This window comes from Punica granatum, chromosome 5 (assembly GCF_007655135.1).
Source record: "Punica granatum isolate Tunisia-2019 chromosome 5, ASM765513v2, whole genome shotgun sequence".
Lineage (NCBI taxonomy): Eukaryota > Viridiplantae > Streptophyta > Magnoliopsida > Myrtales > Lythraceae > Punica > Punica granatum.
In genome coordinates, this window is record NC_045131.1 from 15,518,558 (window position 1) to 15,531,736 (window position 13,179).

The window sequence follows — 13,179 nt, forward strand, 5'->3', positions numbered from 1 at the left end:
GCCATGGAACTTGACCTCATATAATTTCCCTGCAAACTCTCTATTTGATATTGTAAATTTTATTGTGCAGCCCCTTACTATGCTTCTTATTAACCACATAAATCCTCTCTCTTTCTCAACTTATGGTGCTATTGTTCTCTACACTTTATGGAACCTAAGAAATGAAAGTTTGTTTACAGGAACTAAGACCGCACTCAACCGAATGCTGCTGCACATCAGGAAATCTTTTAGGGAGCATTTGAACCATAGAGACAATCAGCAGTCACAACCTTCCAACAACTCGACAACTCCCCAGCCTGAAGCCTGCAGCCATCTCCAATGTCTTGACATGTCGGAGAACTACCCCATTATGTTGGACTTCCATGATCGAACTTTACAGCCCCTAAGAATCGCTGCGCAGAACTTGAGACCTTAATGGTGGAAAATTAGCTTTGATGCAGCTTGGAGAGAAGACAAAGCATACATATCAGGGGTAGCTCGGCTCCACAGTCAAATCATCATCCAGTCATGGTGTGCATCCATCAAGACGACATCACTGTTACAAGCAAAAGCTGCTACAATCCTTGTTGCCCTTTCCTTAGCCCATAATGCAAGATTGTCGAAAATTTGCATTGAAACTAACGCTTTATTAGTAGTAGAAGGTTTTGCTAATCCCCGGAATGCTTCTTGGATAATTAAGAATACCATTGCAGACATTATGGTTTTATCTTCTCTTTTGTTGGAATGTTGTTGCAGTTGGGTCCCTAGAGCGTTGAATTACCAAGCACATGATCTTTGTCAACTTGGCTTTAGGTTAGGCTGTGATGCTCGTATTGTCTTCGAGGGATACCCTTACAATGATGTTCCTTACTATTTGCAATAATATTCAGTATTACTCATAAAAAAAATATTCTTGTCCCACCGATGAAAGCAAATTTCCTATTGTCGACTAGCTAGGGAGGATATAATTGTATTGCACATTGACTTAATCAATTGACTTTGAAGATTTCACTTATTTTTCGGGAAAAAGAAATTTTTGGTCTTATAAATTTGGCTTTCAATCAATTTTGGTCCTATAAATTTCAAAAGTGCGGAATCAGTCCTATATGTTTACTCTATAAGACACTTTTGGTCCATTTCATAATGGGCTGTAACGAAGTTGCTGATGTGGACTTGACACCATTAATTCTGTCCACGTGTCAATTTCATATTTGCTAAAAAAAATTAAAATTTAAAAGAAAACTAATAAGATAATTTTTGTTTTAAAAAAAAGGGTAGGATACCGGATTGGGGACTCCCCTTCCAGCCCGGCGAGGTTGATGAGAGGGAGGGGTGGCTAGAAGGGGAGCCTTCGATCTGGTACCCTTCCCTTCTTTTAAAATATTTTACTATTTATTTATTTTTATTTATTTACTTTTTAAAATTTAAAATTTTTTAGCCAATTAGAAATTGACACGTGGACAAAATTGACTGCGTCAAGTCCACATCAGCAACTCCGATACGGCCGATTACGGAATGGGCCAAAAGTGTCTTACGGAATAAACATAGAGGACTAATTCAGCACTTTTAAAATTTATAAGACCAAAATTGACTTAATGCCAAACTTATAGGATCAAAAATATTTTTTTCCCTTATTTTTTGTTCCTATAAGTATGTTTGCTTTGCTCTTGAAATTGCACACCCAAGCCATATTAGTAGTACATCAAAGCTCAATCATGGCACCACTGCACATTCTACTCAGAGTTATAATGGGCCTAATTTTCGTACTCGAAGCCTCTCATCCTCCAATTAGGCATTCTTATGGCCGAATAAAAAAGAGCACGGAAAGTCCTATTAATGAGTGTAGAAATTAGAATCCCTTTATTTCGGCGAAATTAGTCGCTAAACTAAGTGCTACTGAATGAAACCATCTTTCATACCTACTGCAACGCATGGTTGTAGCTATACCTAGCTCTATTCTAGAGGAGAAAAAAATTCCATCCTTCTTTGAGTACGTTGATGACTAAAATGTAGAAGGGAGGATTTGGTATAGTGATGTAATCCTCAATTTGATATCAAGAGGTCATGGATTCGATTTTCTCCTCTCCCATTTCCCAATTTTTCCCCTTTCCTTTCTATGATGTGTGAGCTTCATTCATAAAAATAAATAAATAAATAAATAGATAAATAAATAAATGAATAAAATTTATAAAATATATACAAATCTTAGCACCGAGTTCATATTTTGTTTTTCCGATATACAAGGGAGGGGTTTTGGATATAGTAAAGAGGCGAATGGGATATAAAAGAGCACGGAAAGTCCTATATTGATGAGAATCAAAACTAGAAAAATCTAAATTTTAGGTGAAGATAGTTGGTAACGTGAGTACTACTGTATCAAATTACCTTCTCATACTAGCACCAAATTATATAAGTGGTGTGCTATTTATTTAAAAGTGATTCAAAAGAGTGCATAGCATAGTGGCGCACACTCTAGCCTATTGACTTAGAGGTCATAGGTTAGATATTTAGTGAGACTACATGTGCCTCTTTATTAGTTATTTAAGATTTCTCTTTCATTATACTAGACATTGGGTCTCCTTTGTAATCGAAAAAAGTGATTCAAACTATGGTTTTATGTGCATTCGTAATTAAGAAAGAAATTGATATTTTCCTCCTTATGGACTAAATATTTTCTTTCCAAAGACTCCCATAACCTCCGAGGCACGAGAACCGAAAAGGATGTTCTTTATATATTATAAATGTATAGAGGATAGAAAATTAGCATCAAGTTAAGAAAGGGGGTGTAGTGTAGTGTTGTATACATTCGTCAGGTAATTAAAAAGTTTCAGATCCGATTTTCGTAGTGAGAATACTCGTATATATCTATTTATTAGATATTAGAATTTATATTTCATTATCCATAAGTCTTTGTATTAAAACAGGAAAAAAAACAGTAGTCTTTAATATAGTTAAATGACAGAGAGGATTGATGAGGACTCACATACTGTCTTGGCAAGTACTTATTGGTATTTCCTCACCTAATAGATTTATGTGCTGGTGAGGTAAGACCAGCCAATATTTTCTTCGATAAGGGGGTCATTACTCTACTTGACAATGGCGAAAGACTGATGTACACAAGTTACAAAATTTATACTTTTTTATTCCTTGTTTTAATTTAATTTTTCTTAGTAATTGAATTATATATAATCTTTCAGGAAGTCATTCATTATATCTATTTGATTTCATTAAAGATTTGAGATTCTTCTCTAGATTTTCCGCTTCTTACACAACCTTATAAATAAATTGCTACTTGTAGATGTTAAAGTAAAATTATGTTGTATCACTTTGTGACTGCCCATCTTCCGTCTACTTGGAAATTGTTAGCATCACATTAACACAATACATATTATTGTTCAATGCATCATCTTCAAGTATTTCACCGTTATTATGAAATCCCCATCGACCCCATCAACTGAATCTTCGTTAGCTTCTCCTATGAAAATTCATGGAGCTTGGAGAATATTGAAGAAGAGGATAAGGAATGTACAAAAAAGTCTACAAATTTTGTAAATTTTGCACATTGTTTGCGATCATTTCTCATTTAAATTGTAATTATTATAGAAAGTCATGCTCTACATATGGTAACTTTTAAAAGTTTAATTATAAAGATAAAATTAACTTAACAATAATTAACGGTGTTAGTTTTTGGGATGGAAAATGACACATGTCGCAATAATAGAAGCCGCTTGTGGAAAATTGATTTCCACAGGCGGTGCACGGTATAAAAGTGGTTGTGTATTACTCACTCAATATCCCCTTATTGGGTCTTTTGCTATCCATGGAGGTTAAAGAATATTGTTAGAAAGGAGAGAGACCATACAAATAGTTTTTTGTAATTTTTCCATATTGTTTAGGATTATTTCTCTCAATAAGTTGTAATTATTATAGAAAGTCAATGTTTAATTTAAGGTAATTTTTGTAATTTTAATTATAAAGATAAAATTAACTTGAAAACTAACGGTATTAGTTCTTGGGATAAAAAAGTACACATGTCATAATTATAGAAGCAACTTGTGAAAAATTGGTTTCCACAGGCGGTGCACGATATAAAAATCCATGCAATGTGTGTGTGTTTGTGTATATATAGGCTAATCGATGGAGGAACAAGAAACTCGATGCACAAAGTTATCACTAGTAAGATTCAAACCCAGGCGAATGTCCACAGTGATTACTCTTTCGAACTACGATATACTTTTATTAATTGAAAATTCTGATAATAACATCTTTGCCAATAATTTAGGAACGAGGCATGAAAGACTTGATGAGTTCCACTTATTTTTGCAAATAATTATGGAATAAAGGTCCTTAAAGGCTGACTTTTATATATGGCAATAGATAGGACAACATGTTGTCCCACCTGTTATCACTATAGGCCAAGAGATAAGATACCATGTTCGCCCCTTCCCTTCTCTCTCTCTGTCTTCTCACCTTTCTTTTTAATTTTTTACAGACCTAAGGAAAGGATCATCCATCATCATCCTCTTTCATTCTCCATCACCTTCATCATCTCCATCCTCACCTCACCGCCTCCTTTGCCTCCACGCCATCTTCCACCATTATTGTCTCCCCTGTGCCGGTACCTACGACGTGTGTGTTGGAAGCCCGACCTCCTCACCATCATTGTCAGAACCTCAGCTCGAGTCTTCAATCTCTCTCCTTCGTCCCCTTTCCCCCACAATGGATCTCAATCTATGTTTCCTACGAGCTCAACCTTTGTCCCTCCATTCCCAGTCCTCTTAGGAGGAAGCTGAGGGCGGACGAAGTCCAACCTTGCCGAAGAGCCCAAGAGCTTGTTACGGAGTATGGAACCCGAGATGAGCAGCTTCACTTGATTAGTTGCGGATTTGAGGGAACGGAAAGGAGGCCGACATCTGAGGCCGAAGAGAGATGCAAGGACGAAGTAGAAAGAGAAACAAGAAGAGAAGACGAGAGACAGAGAGCAGAGCAAGGAAGTTTGGTGTGACCAATTTTACACGTGTCAGTCAAATTTTCCTTTTTCTAATGCTTTCCATCAATAAGAGATCTCGATGATGGATTCATGGTTTATTTAGGTTCTGGAGCTTGCTGTAATGGGGCGAGCGACAACAAGAAGAACAGAGTTGGGCCGAGGCACATACAGCTCGCCGTGATGAATAATGAGGAGCTGAACAGGGGTCGGTGACAATCGCGAATGGAGTTGTCTTGCCGAGCATTCACCACGCTAGGAGTAAGAGGGTGCAGTTGTGAACTTGTGTTTGGAATGATTCATGCATTTTCTTGTCGTGATATTATTTTACCCGTCTTCAATTGAGGTTTCTTGACAACAGGTTGTCAATTTAGTTGACAATCGGTTGTCTATTTTCTTAATTACATTGGCCTGAGCCGACGCCTTAAGTGTCGACTTAGGCCTTTTAAAAAAAAAAAAAAAGGCTATGGCCGACATTTTTTGAGTCGGCCTAGGCACAATTTTTACCAACGCAGTAAAGGTCGGCATAGGCAGATCTTAGCCGGCACAATATATGTCAGCTTCGGCATGATTTTGGCCGATGCAATAAACGTCGGCCAAGGCTCAATTTTTGCCGACATTTAAAACATCGGCCTAGATTTGGCTTTTAGCCAACGTTTCTCAAATGTCGGCCTAGGATGGTTTTTTCCGACGTTTTCCAAAAACATAAGGAACCCTCTACCAACGGGTTTTTTTCTGACATTTTTTAGAACTTCGAGGGGAATGTCGGGAGGGTTTTAGCCAATGTTTTCTACGTCGACAAAAGCAAAAAATATAAAAATAAATATATATATATATATATATATATTCTAAAACCCCTTTTTTTTAGAGGAATTTACTTAGCAAAAATGGAGACAAGTAATAGCTCCTAATATAATAGAAGGGGACATATGCGGGATAGTCGTACATTGATCCGTTGCAGTGGGTGATCGAGCATGGTGCTTTATCTATCTTGCTATGTCTTGCCTAACCTTAGATAGAAAGAGTAAGGTGGTTTTTGATAAATTGAGTGCTTAAATTAAACACTTAATTAGTTGAGGGAAGAAACGTATAGAAGGTAGGAAACAATGAATAAGAATGAGAAAAGTTTTGTGAGAAATAAAAGAGTACTAATAAGTGAAAAATGACATATATTATTAAGTTAAAATTTTCTACTTATATAATTAAATGATTTTTTACATAATGATTTAGTAATTTAGATCTTTATCTCATCTTTTCTTCTTTCTTACATTCATTTTATCTTATAACTAATTTGTAACTAACTTTTAAGCACTTATTTAATTATATTGAAACAAACACACCCTAAATTTAGAGGATCTCTGTAAATGATGGGTTGGGGTTTGCTTACTAGCATTTGGTTCGACTACTTTCATTTTGTTTTTCTTGGATTATAACTGTAATTTGTTTATACGTTATGACGTTTTAAATTTTCTGCAAATGCTCCTCTATCTTTGCTTCATATACTTTATTTCTTTTATCACTCGAGAGTCAAGACTATCTATGGGATTCCATTTAAATCGGTGGAGGCCTTGGAAACATATATAAGGTTGACATATCTTCATAGGGCTCTATTAGATCTCAATTGAGGTTGTTGAGCCTGGACAGATCCACAACTGATCTTGGTTGAGATCACTAGCCTGAGGTTGTTTCGATTTCAGTCGAGGTCATCTAGAATCGATGGTGCTCAGACCAATCTTGCTTGATGTCACTGAGCCTAGAAGGAACCTAAACCATCACGATTGAGATCGTAGGCCACATTTTTCCGATCAAAGAAACTATAAGCACATTAATGTCAGTTACAGGGCACATGCGTCTGTTGTACGAATATATATAATTTATTTGTTTAAAAATAACATTTAAATGTTCATCACGTTTCTACCGCAAAAAAATAAATATGCATCACCTCTACATGCGTAATCTAGAGCTACACGTCCTCATCTGCAATAAGAGAACGGGTCTTATTTCCCTTCTATTCCCTCACAAAACTATATGCAAAACATAATGTTAGAACTTGAGTTTCAAGCAAAACGGTGGCTTAGCTCCAGCAAAAGCTATTATCGAGCTGGGCAGGCTCCATATCCCTTCTCCGCAAATCAATCCCGAAGCAATGGCAGGAATGAAGGCCTTTGCCTCGGTCTTGTTTCTTTTCTCCCACACAAGTAGGACCAAACTCCCGATACACATATCGATGGCGAAGTATGCCCCAATGTAGAACGGCATTGCCATTGCCATTGGAACAGGAATGAACCTGGACCATCTCTTTCCAGTGAGGTCGCGGACCCCATTGATCACAACCGCTGCAGCAAAGAAGCCATAACAAAGGTTGAGACAGTTGTTGGGAAGGGAAGAGAAGCCATCCACTCCGAGTTGGGCCATGCTCCTGTATACAGACGCGATTGGTGCGGGGTACTCGCTTCCATCTATCCCAAGGTCATCAAAGGCCTTGTAGTAGATCCAGAACACGCATGGAGAAACCACGCAGCCCATTGCGGTCCCAATCACCTGGCTTGCGAACGTGGAACAGGGCGAGGATAGTGTCACATACCCAGTCTTCAAGTCCTGCGTCAAGTCTGACGCCGTGGACACAATGTTCATCATGACCCCACAAGCAACGAGGCCGGCAACCACGCCACCATGAGCCTGCCCGGCCCACGCTCCTATGATGAAGATAACAAGCTTCCCATAGGTCGAGGCCAGGGACCAGTCAGTGAGACCACATCCGTAAGCGTTGCAGAAGGCAAAGGGTGGTGCAACCGTATACAGGACGAAGATATGATACCATTTTAGTTGGGGAAATATTTGAGGAAGAATGCCTGCAGAGGTAGCAGCTATAGCTACATAGCCCGCTATAGCGAACCATGTCCGGATTCCATCTTTGAGAAACAGCTCGGTCCTCCTCTGATCGTCGAAGGAGCGTCCAAAGCACTGAGTGTCGACCGAGGCCTGGTCGGGGATCGGGGAAACCGAGGCTATAGGAAGAAAAGGGCCATTTTTCTTCCTGTCTTGCTGGTACCGGTACACTACCTTGAGAAAGTTGTACAGTCCGTCTCCAAGGATCATCGCGATTGGGATAAACACCTGCAAGTTAAAGAGATACATTAAGCAGACTGTGGAATACCAATATCTCCTTTCCTCCTTTCGATCAGAGTTCACATTAGTCCCCAGTTAATCACAATACGTAAATCATATATTAATTAGTGTTTCCTGCCTTGTAAGCTTGAAGCCCATGCATGCTACCAGAGGACAGGTCTGCGGAATACCAATCTCCTTTCCTCCTTTCGATCAGAGGCCACATTAGACCCCACGATAAAATCCCTCCAAGAAGCACGGATATGTTGATGATGTGAGGACAAACCATCCCAACTCCAACGTATATTGCCGAGAAATCAAGGTAGAACCTGCAAAATTGTTAGAACAGATTAAAACATTTGATTAAGATTTAATGTTTCCCTTTATAGGATTGAGGGAATTAAGGTAACATTGGGCACGTACTTCAGTGAGTGAGCCCTGCGGCCAAAGTACGGGATGGTAGCGTACCCGCAATCTTGTCCCCTGCTTCCAAGCCACTTGAACATGGCCCACCCGAAGCTGATAGCTGTGTACTTCCCCATTTCTTTCACTTGGTTTCTGATTCATTTTGAAATACAAAACGAAAGAAGTCGGTCATATTAATAATTCAGTCCACAAACAAGCTCAAGGTCTTGTGTTTATACGTCGAAAATTGATTTTTTTTTTTTGATACCTAGCGAGTTTGGCTCCTTGAGGAGTATGGAGACTGTTGATGAGATATCCAGTGGCTGTTGCGCTAGGATAGCTTAGATTGAAGTCCACGATCAATATCTGACAGGGATTGATCATTCACTTAGTTGATAAACAACTTCCCATTAATATTGATAACGCTTCATGTGAAAACAGCTATTATGAACGTCTTTGCCTTGTGACAAACTAATCGTGAAAGTCCATGAATTGCAAAGCAAAGAACATATATTATATAATTTATATTTGTTTGTAATTGTTAAAAATATTAACTTAAAATCAATAAAACTATATTATTAAATATATAATTAACGACAATTCAATATGACCAGTAAGTTAAAGAATCATATATAGTAGTGATTATGGGTCCCCTATTTAATAAAAAAGCACAAATAATCCCACCGAGTATTAGACAATGAATGTCTTGGTTACCAGGCGAGAGTATGCGCCACTGCGCTACTCCATATTTGAAAAAGAAAGGGCGATGTACCTTCCTAAGCGGGATGCCTGACAAGAGCCCAAGGAAGCTAACCAGCATGAGGAAGCCGATCATCCACCAGGGTGATGGGTTCTTGAAATCTTTCGAGCCCGGATCACCTGATTGGCCGGCTATTCGTCCACTCAACGCGAACATGTAGCTCCCGAACCCTCCTGCCCTTGCCAAACAACAAGCAATAACCAAGTATCATATTATGTTCACGGTTCACTAATCCTGAATTTGAAAGACAAAACTTTGTGCAGAAATAGATAAAATACGCGTGGCTATAGAAAATCATTTTAAAGGGGGTGCTCAACAACCATGAAAAGTTCAAGTTTTGCATTGAATCTCAGGTTAATAAGCTCGAGTTGTATGAGTACGAGTTGAAGGAGTACCCAGAATGATAGAGAAAGAAACAACATTGTAAGATGTAATCGAAAGGAAGAATGTCGTACAAGATTATTCAATCTGTGGAGTGGCACAGAGCTGATTAAAACAGAGAAAGATCAGGTTGAGGACCAAGGAGGACCATTGAAATCGAACAATTGGAGATGTAAAATCAGAGCAAGTAAAGAGAAGGAGATATTCAATAAAAGTGCTGAATCAATCAATCTTATAATTATTGAGAACAGAGTATACATCAATAATTTAAATTCTAAAATAACAACGGAGCATATATCAACGAACAGTGCCACGGCAGGGGAACGATGCATGCACTTTCTGAAAAGCAAAATCAATTACATTACTAGGCATGGTCAATTACCGCTGAAGGCGATCCCGGAGCCAGCAACGACGCAGGTTTGAATAACCGAGTTCTCCTGCCTTGTGAATGGGAGCTGGCTGGAGCACTGTGTCCAAACCTTGAGGCAGAAATAACCAAGGAGGCCGGCACAGACATTTAGTGAGGGGATGATCTCTGTGTTTAGGCTTACCTTTACCTTGATGAATGTAATCAGAATAGTGAGCAAGAAGCCGATAACAAATGAGCGGAACGTAAGCTGGTCTTTCCAGGAGGGTACAGCTTCTTGGGCTGCAAACACCTTCTCAACCGAGTCTAACTCGGCTTCAGCAATTTTGCTTGCCATTTGCCCTTGTTTCCAAGGTTGTCTCAACTCTCAAATTGGGGTTCTCTTCTAGAAAGAATAAACTGTAGATGGATAGGGAGGATGTTGAGAGCAGTGTTATTTCAAAGAGGACGTAGTTAGATGTTAAAGACACAGTGCAAAGCAGTGCATGCAGAGAGGGCAACGCGAAATGTCATATATATATATATATATATATTGTCTTTGAATTCACTATAAATCTGTGGTTATAATTAAATATCAAATATTAGACGAATACCCACATGTTTTGCACCAGATAATATCGTTGTCTAGTCTAATAAAAAATCTAATCGATCACTTGACTCCTGGATTCTATAATTTTCTAAAATGAAAAATATGTGATAGTTACCGTCAATTAAAAAGACGCATACCATCAAATTCATGTTTAGACTATAAAACACATATATTATATATACTGGAGCCATGAGGGAAAAGGATGACGAGGCGATGATCAAATTAAATGATGAATTACAGAAAGTACGTACCGGACTCACTGAGTAGTAAGGGGCAGCTAAAATGACGATAAGAGGCTGAGCGGAATCATCAGCGGAGGAGAGGGAACGTTAAGAGGCTGAGGGGAATCATCAGCAGAGGAGAGGCCGCACGGCACAGCCTGGCAGAGTTGGATAGATCGATTCCTGACCACAAGGTGGCAGAAATCCGTCAAGATCTTCCGGCGAGCTAGTGCGGCAGATGGAGCCGTCATCAAGTTCTGGCAAAAGGAAACAACACAGTCTCCATCTTTGTGAGTTGTTGAAGTAACTAATCGAATCCCTCTCTCATTGTTGCACCTCTCTCCTACCTTCTTCCAATACTGCTCAAATAATGTTGGATCCCCTGATAGTATGAGAAGGTTCGGATTGAACTATGACAATAACAATGAGGTGGTACGATTGGAAAAAGCGGCACGAAAAATTTTCTGCAGAACTAGAAGACGGATATGCGGAACAGTTTGCAGGAGCAAAAGGTAATTCCACACCGCTGTAATAAAAAAAGGCTTAATTGTCATAGAATTCTTGATCATCGGAGAAGGAACATCCGTACATGTAACCCGATGCACATCAGATGAAGCAACTGAATTGTAAGCGAAATTCCTCCCTTGTCTCTTTGGCGTTTGTTGTTCGTTATTTCCGTTTTAACAAAATACAGTTATATCGCGTACGTATATATACAATTAAAGAGGATGGGTTTAAACTTTACCCAAAAAAAAAAAAGAGGATGGGTTTATTACCGAAAGTTTGTCTTTGACGTTCTATTGATCGTTTCTGACAGGGGCCTCTCCCCTTTTTTCTTTTTTTTTGCCCCCACTTTTCCCCTCTTTCCTCTTAATTCCTCTCCTCTGTTTCATTATTGTTTAATGGGATTAACTTCCCTACGGAGCATCCTTAAACTGGAAACTCTTACAGAGGCCACGTTGCAATTTGTGAATGATTACTCATAACAAAATAATAATAATTTATTATCTAACAAGAAATTTATTATTTTTTAATAAATGTGTTACCTGCTAAATAATAAAAAACTTGTTATTATGGAGGAAACTTATTATTTTAAATTTTGTTAAATAATAAATTTCTTTCTATTTAACAAGAAATTTATTTTTTTGGAGTATCCATAAAGTCCAACTTTTAACGAGGGCTCCTAATGCTCCACAAAAAAAGAAAAAAAGAAAAAGGAGGCTCCTAATGTTAGCAACTCCCTCATTTAATATCCATATATAGTATGATTGGCTAGAAATGAAGAAAACAAGGTGACCTTTTTTTTTTTTGGTTTCCCCCCTCTCTTGGGGTGAACAAGCCACCAAGAGCCGAAAAAGAGTAAGCTGCATTGTAAAAAGGGGGTCCATGAGATTTCTACTTCATCATGCTTGACCCACAGGTCTCCGTAACTGAAAAATGAGATGACTGTGGAGGCCCTTAATTTATTTTGTGAGAGTGAGCATTGCCTGTTTAGTTTGTAAGTTAAAATCAACTTGATTTTAACTTTAACTTTAACTCAATACACTACATAACAAAAATACACATTTCTCAAATCAAAAATTTTAACTTTAACTTTAACTTAACACATTACACAATAAAAACACACATTTCTCAAGTCAAATTTTTAATCCCAACTCATTTGTCTTTTTTCACAATCAAAATCAAAGTTACTTTAACTCTGAATCCAAACGCACCGTTAGGAACTTTAGTAAAAAAATAAGGGTATTTTTGGAATCAAATTGGGAAGAAACAATTTACGAGCTTCACGCTTTTGTATTAAGTGTGTATATATATATATATATATGTATGTATAGATATCTGGAAAACAAAGAAAAAAAATATAACTATAGTATAATCAAAAGAGGACGTAGCGCAGTGGCGCATGCATCGCCTGTTGACCTAGAGGTCATCATTCGAGGATAATTTTGTATTGTAAAGTCATGAAGCGAAAGAGGATAATTTCACTGAGAAATTGATAAACTCGAATTTTTTACACTGTCATATCATCAAAAATAATAGACACTATCTTGCTTTACAACATTATCACTTATGTATTAAGAAAATTTTTTATCATCCATTGTGCAGTAGAATATGTATATTATTTCCATATAGCCCAATATAATATATATTGTATACATTAGCTGCTATTTAGGAAATCTTTTATATTGTAGAAATTGAATTGCCGCTCATATATTTTACTATAGCAAAATTTAGAGTTTTTTGCTAAATAAAAAGGCTAGGTCGGGTTATTGGTCCGCTGTGGCTGCCCGAACCAAGGAAACATAACCACCACGGAATGTTCCTTTCGCCATAGTTCGTTGAGACTTTAGTCAAACTTGATCACCGCAGCCCCACCAATGC

General features: G+C 38.0%; 2 protein-coding genes and 1 long non-coding RNA gene across 3 annotated transcripts; 1 reads left to right on the forward strand and 2 right to left on the reverse strand.

The window, feature by feature from the left end:
* The first annotated feature begins 4,458 nt into the window (after positions 1-4,458).
* LOC116207324 lies at positions 4,459-5,367 on the forward strand. The gene is made up of 2 exons (XR_004156903.1): positions 4,459-4,998; positions 5,073-5,367. It is a non-coding gene; the product is annotated as an uncharacterized LOC116207324 (long non-coding RNA).
* Positions 5,368-6,867: 1,500 nt separating this feature from the next.
* Positions 6,868-8,473, reverse strand: LOC116208844 (probable metal-nicotianamine transporter YSL7). The gene is made up of 2 exons (XM_031542407.1): positions 8,214-8,473; positions 6,868-8,083 (listed from the first exon to the last, which is right to left on the reverse strand). The coding sequence occupies exons 1-2, from the start codon at positions 8,361-8,363 to the stop codon at positions 7,010-7,012; spliced, it is 1,224 nt and encodes a 407-aa protein (XP_031398267.1). The 5' UTR covers positions 8,364-8,473; the 3' UTR covers positions 6,868-7,009.
* Positions 8,474-9,994: 1,521 nt separating this feature from the next.
* LOC116209016 (probable metal-nicotianamine transporter YSL5) lies at positions 9,995-10,324 on the reverse strand. Its single transcript, XM_031542589.1, has one exon. It carries the CDS (start codon positions 10,322-10,324, stop codon positions 9,995-9,997), a length of 330 nt encoding a protein of 109 aa, XP_031398449.1.
* Positions 10,325-13,179: the final 2,855 nt, after the last annotated feature.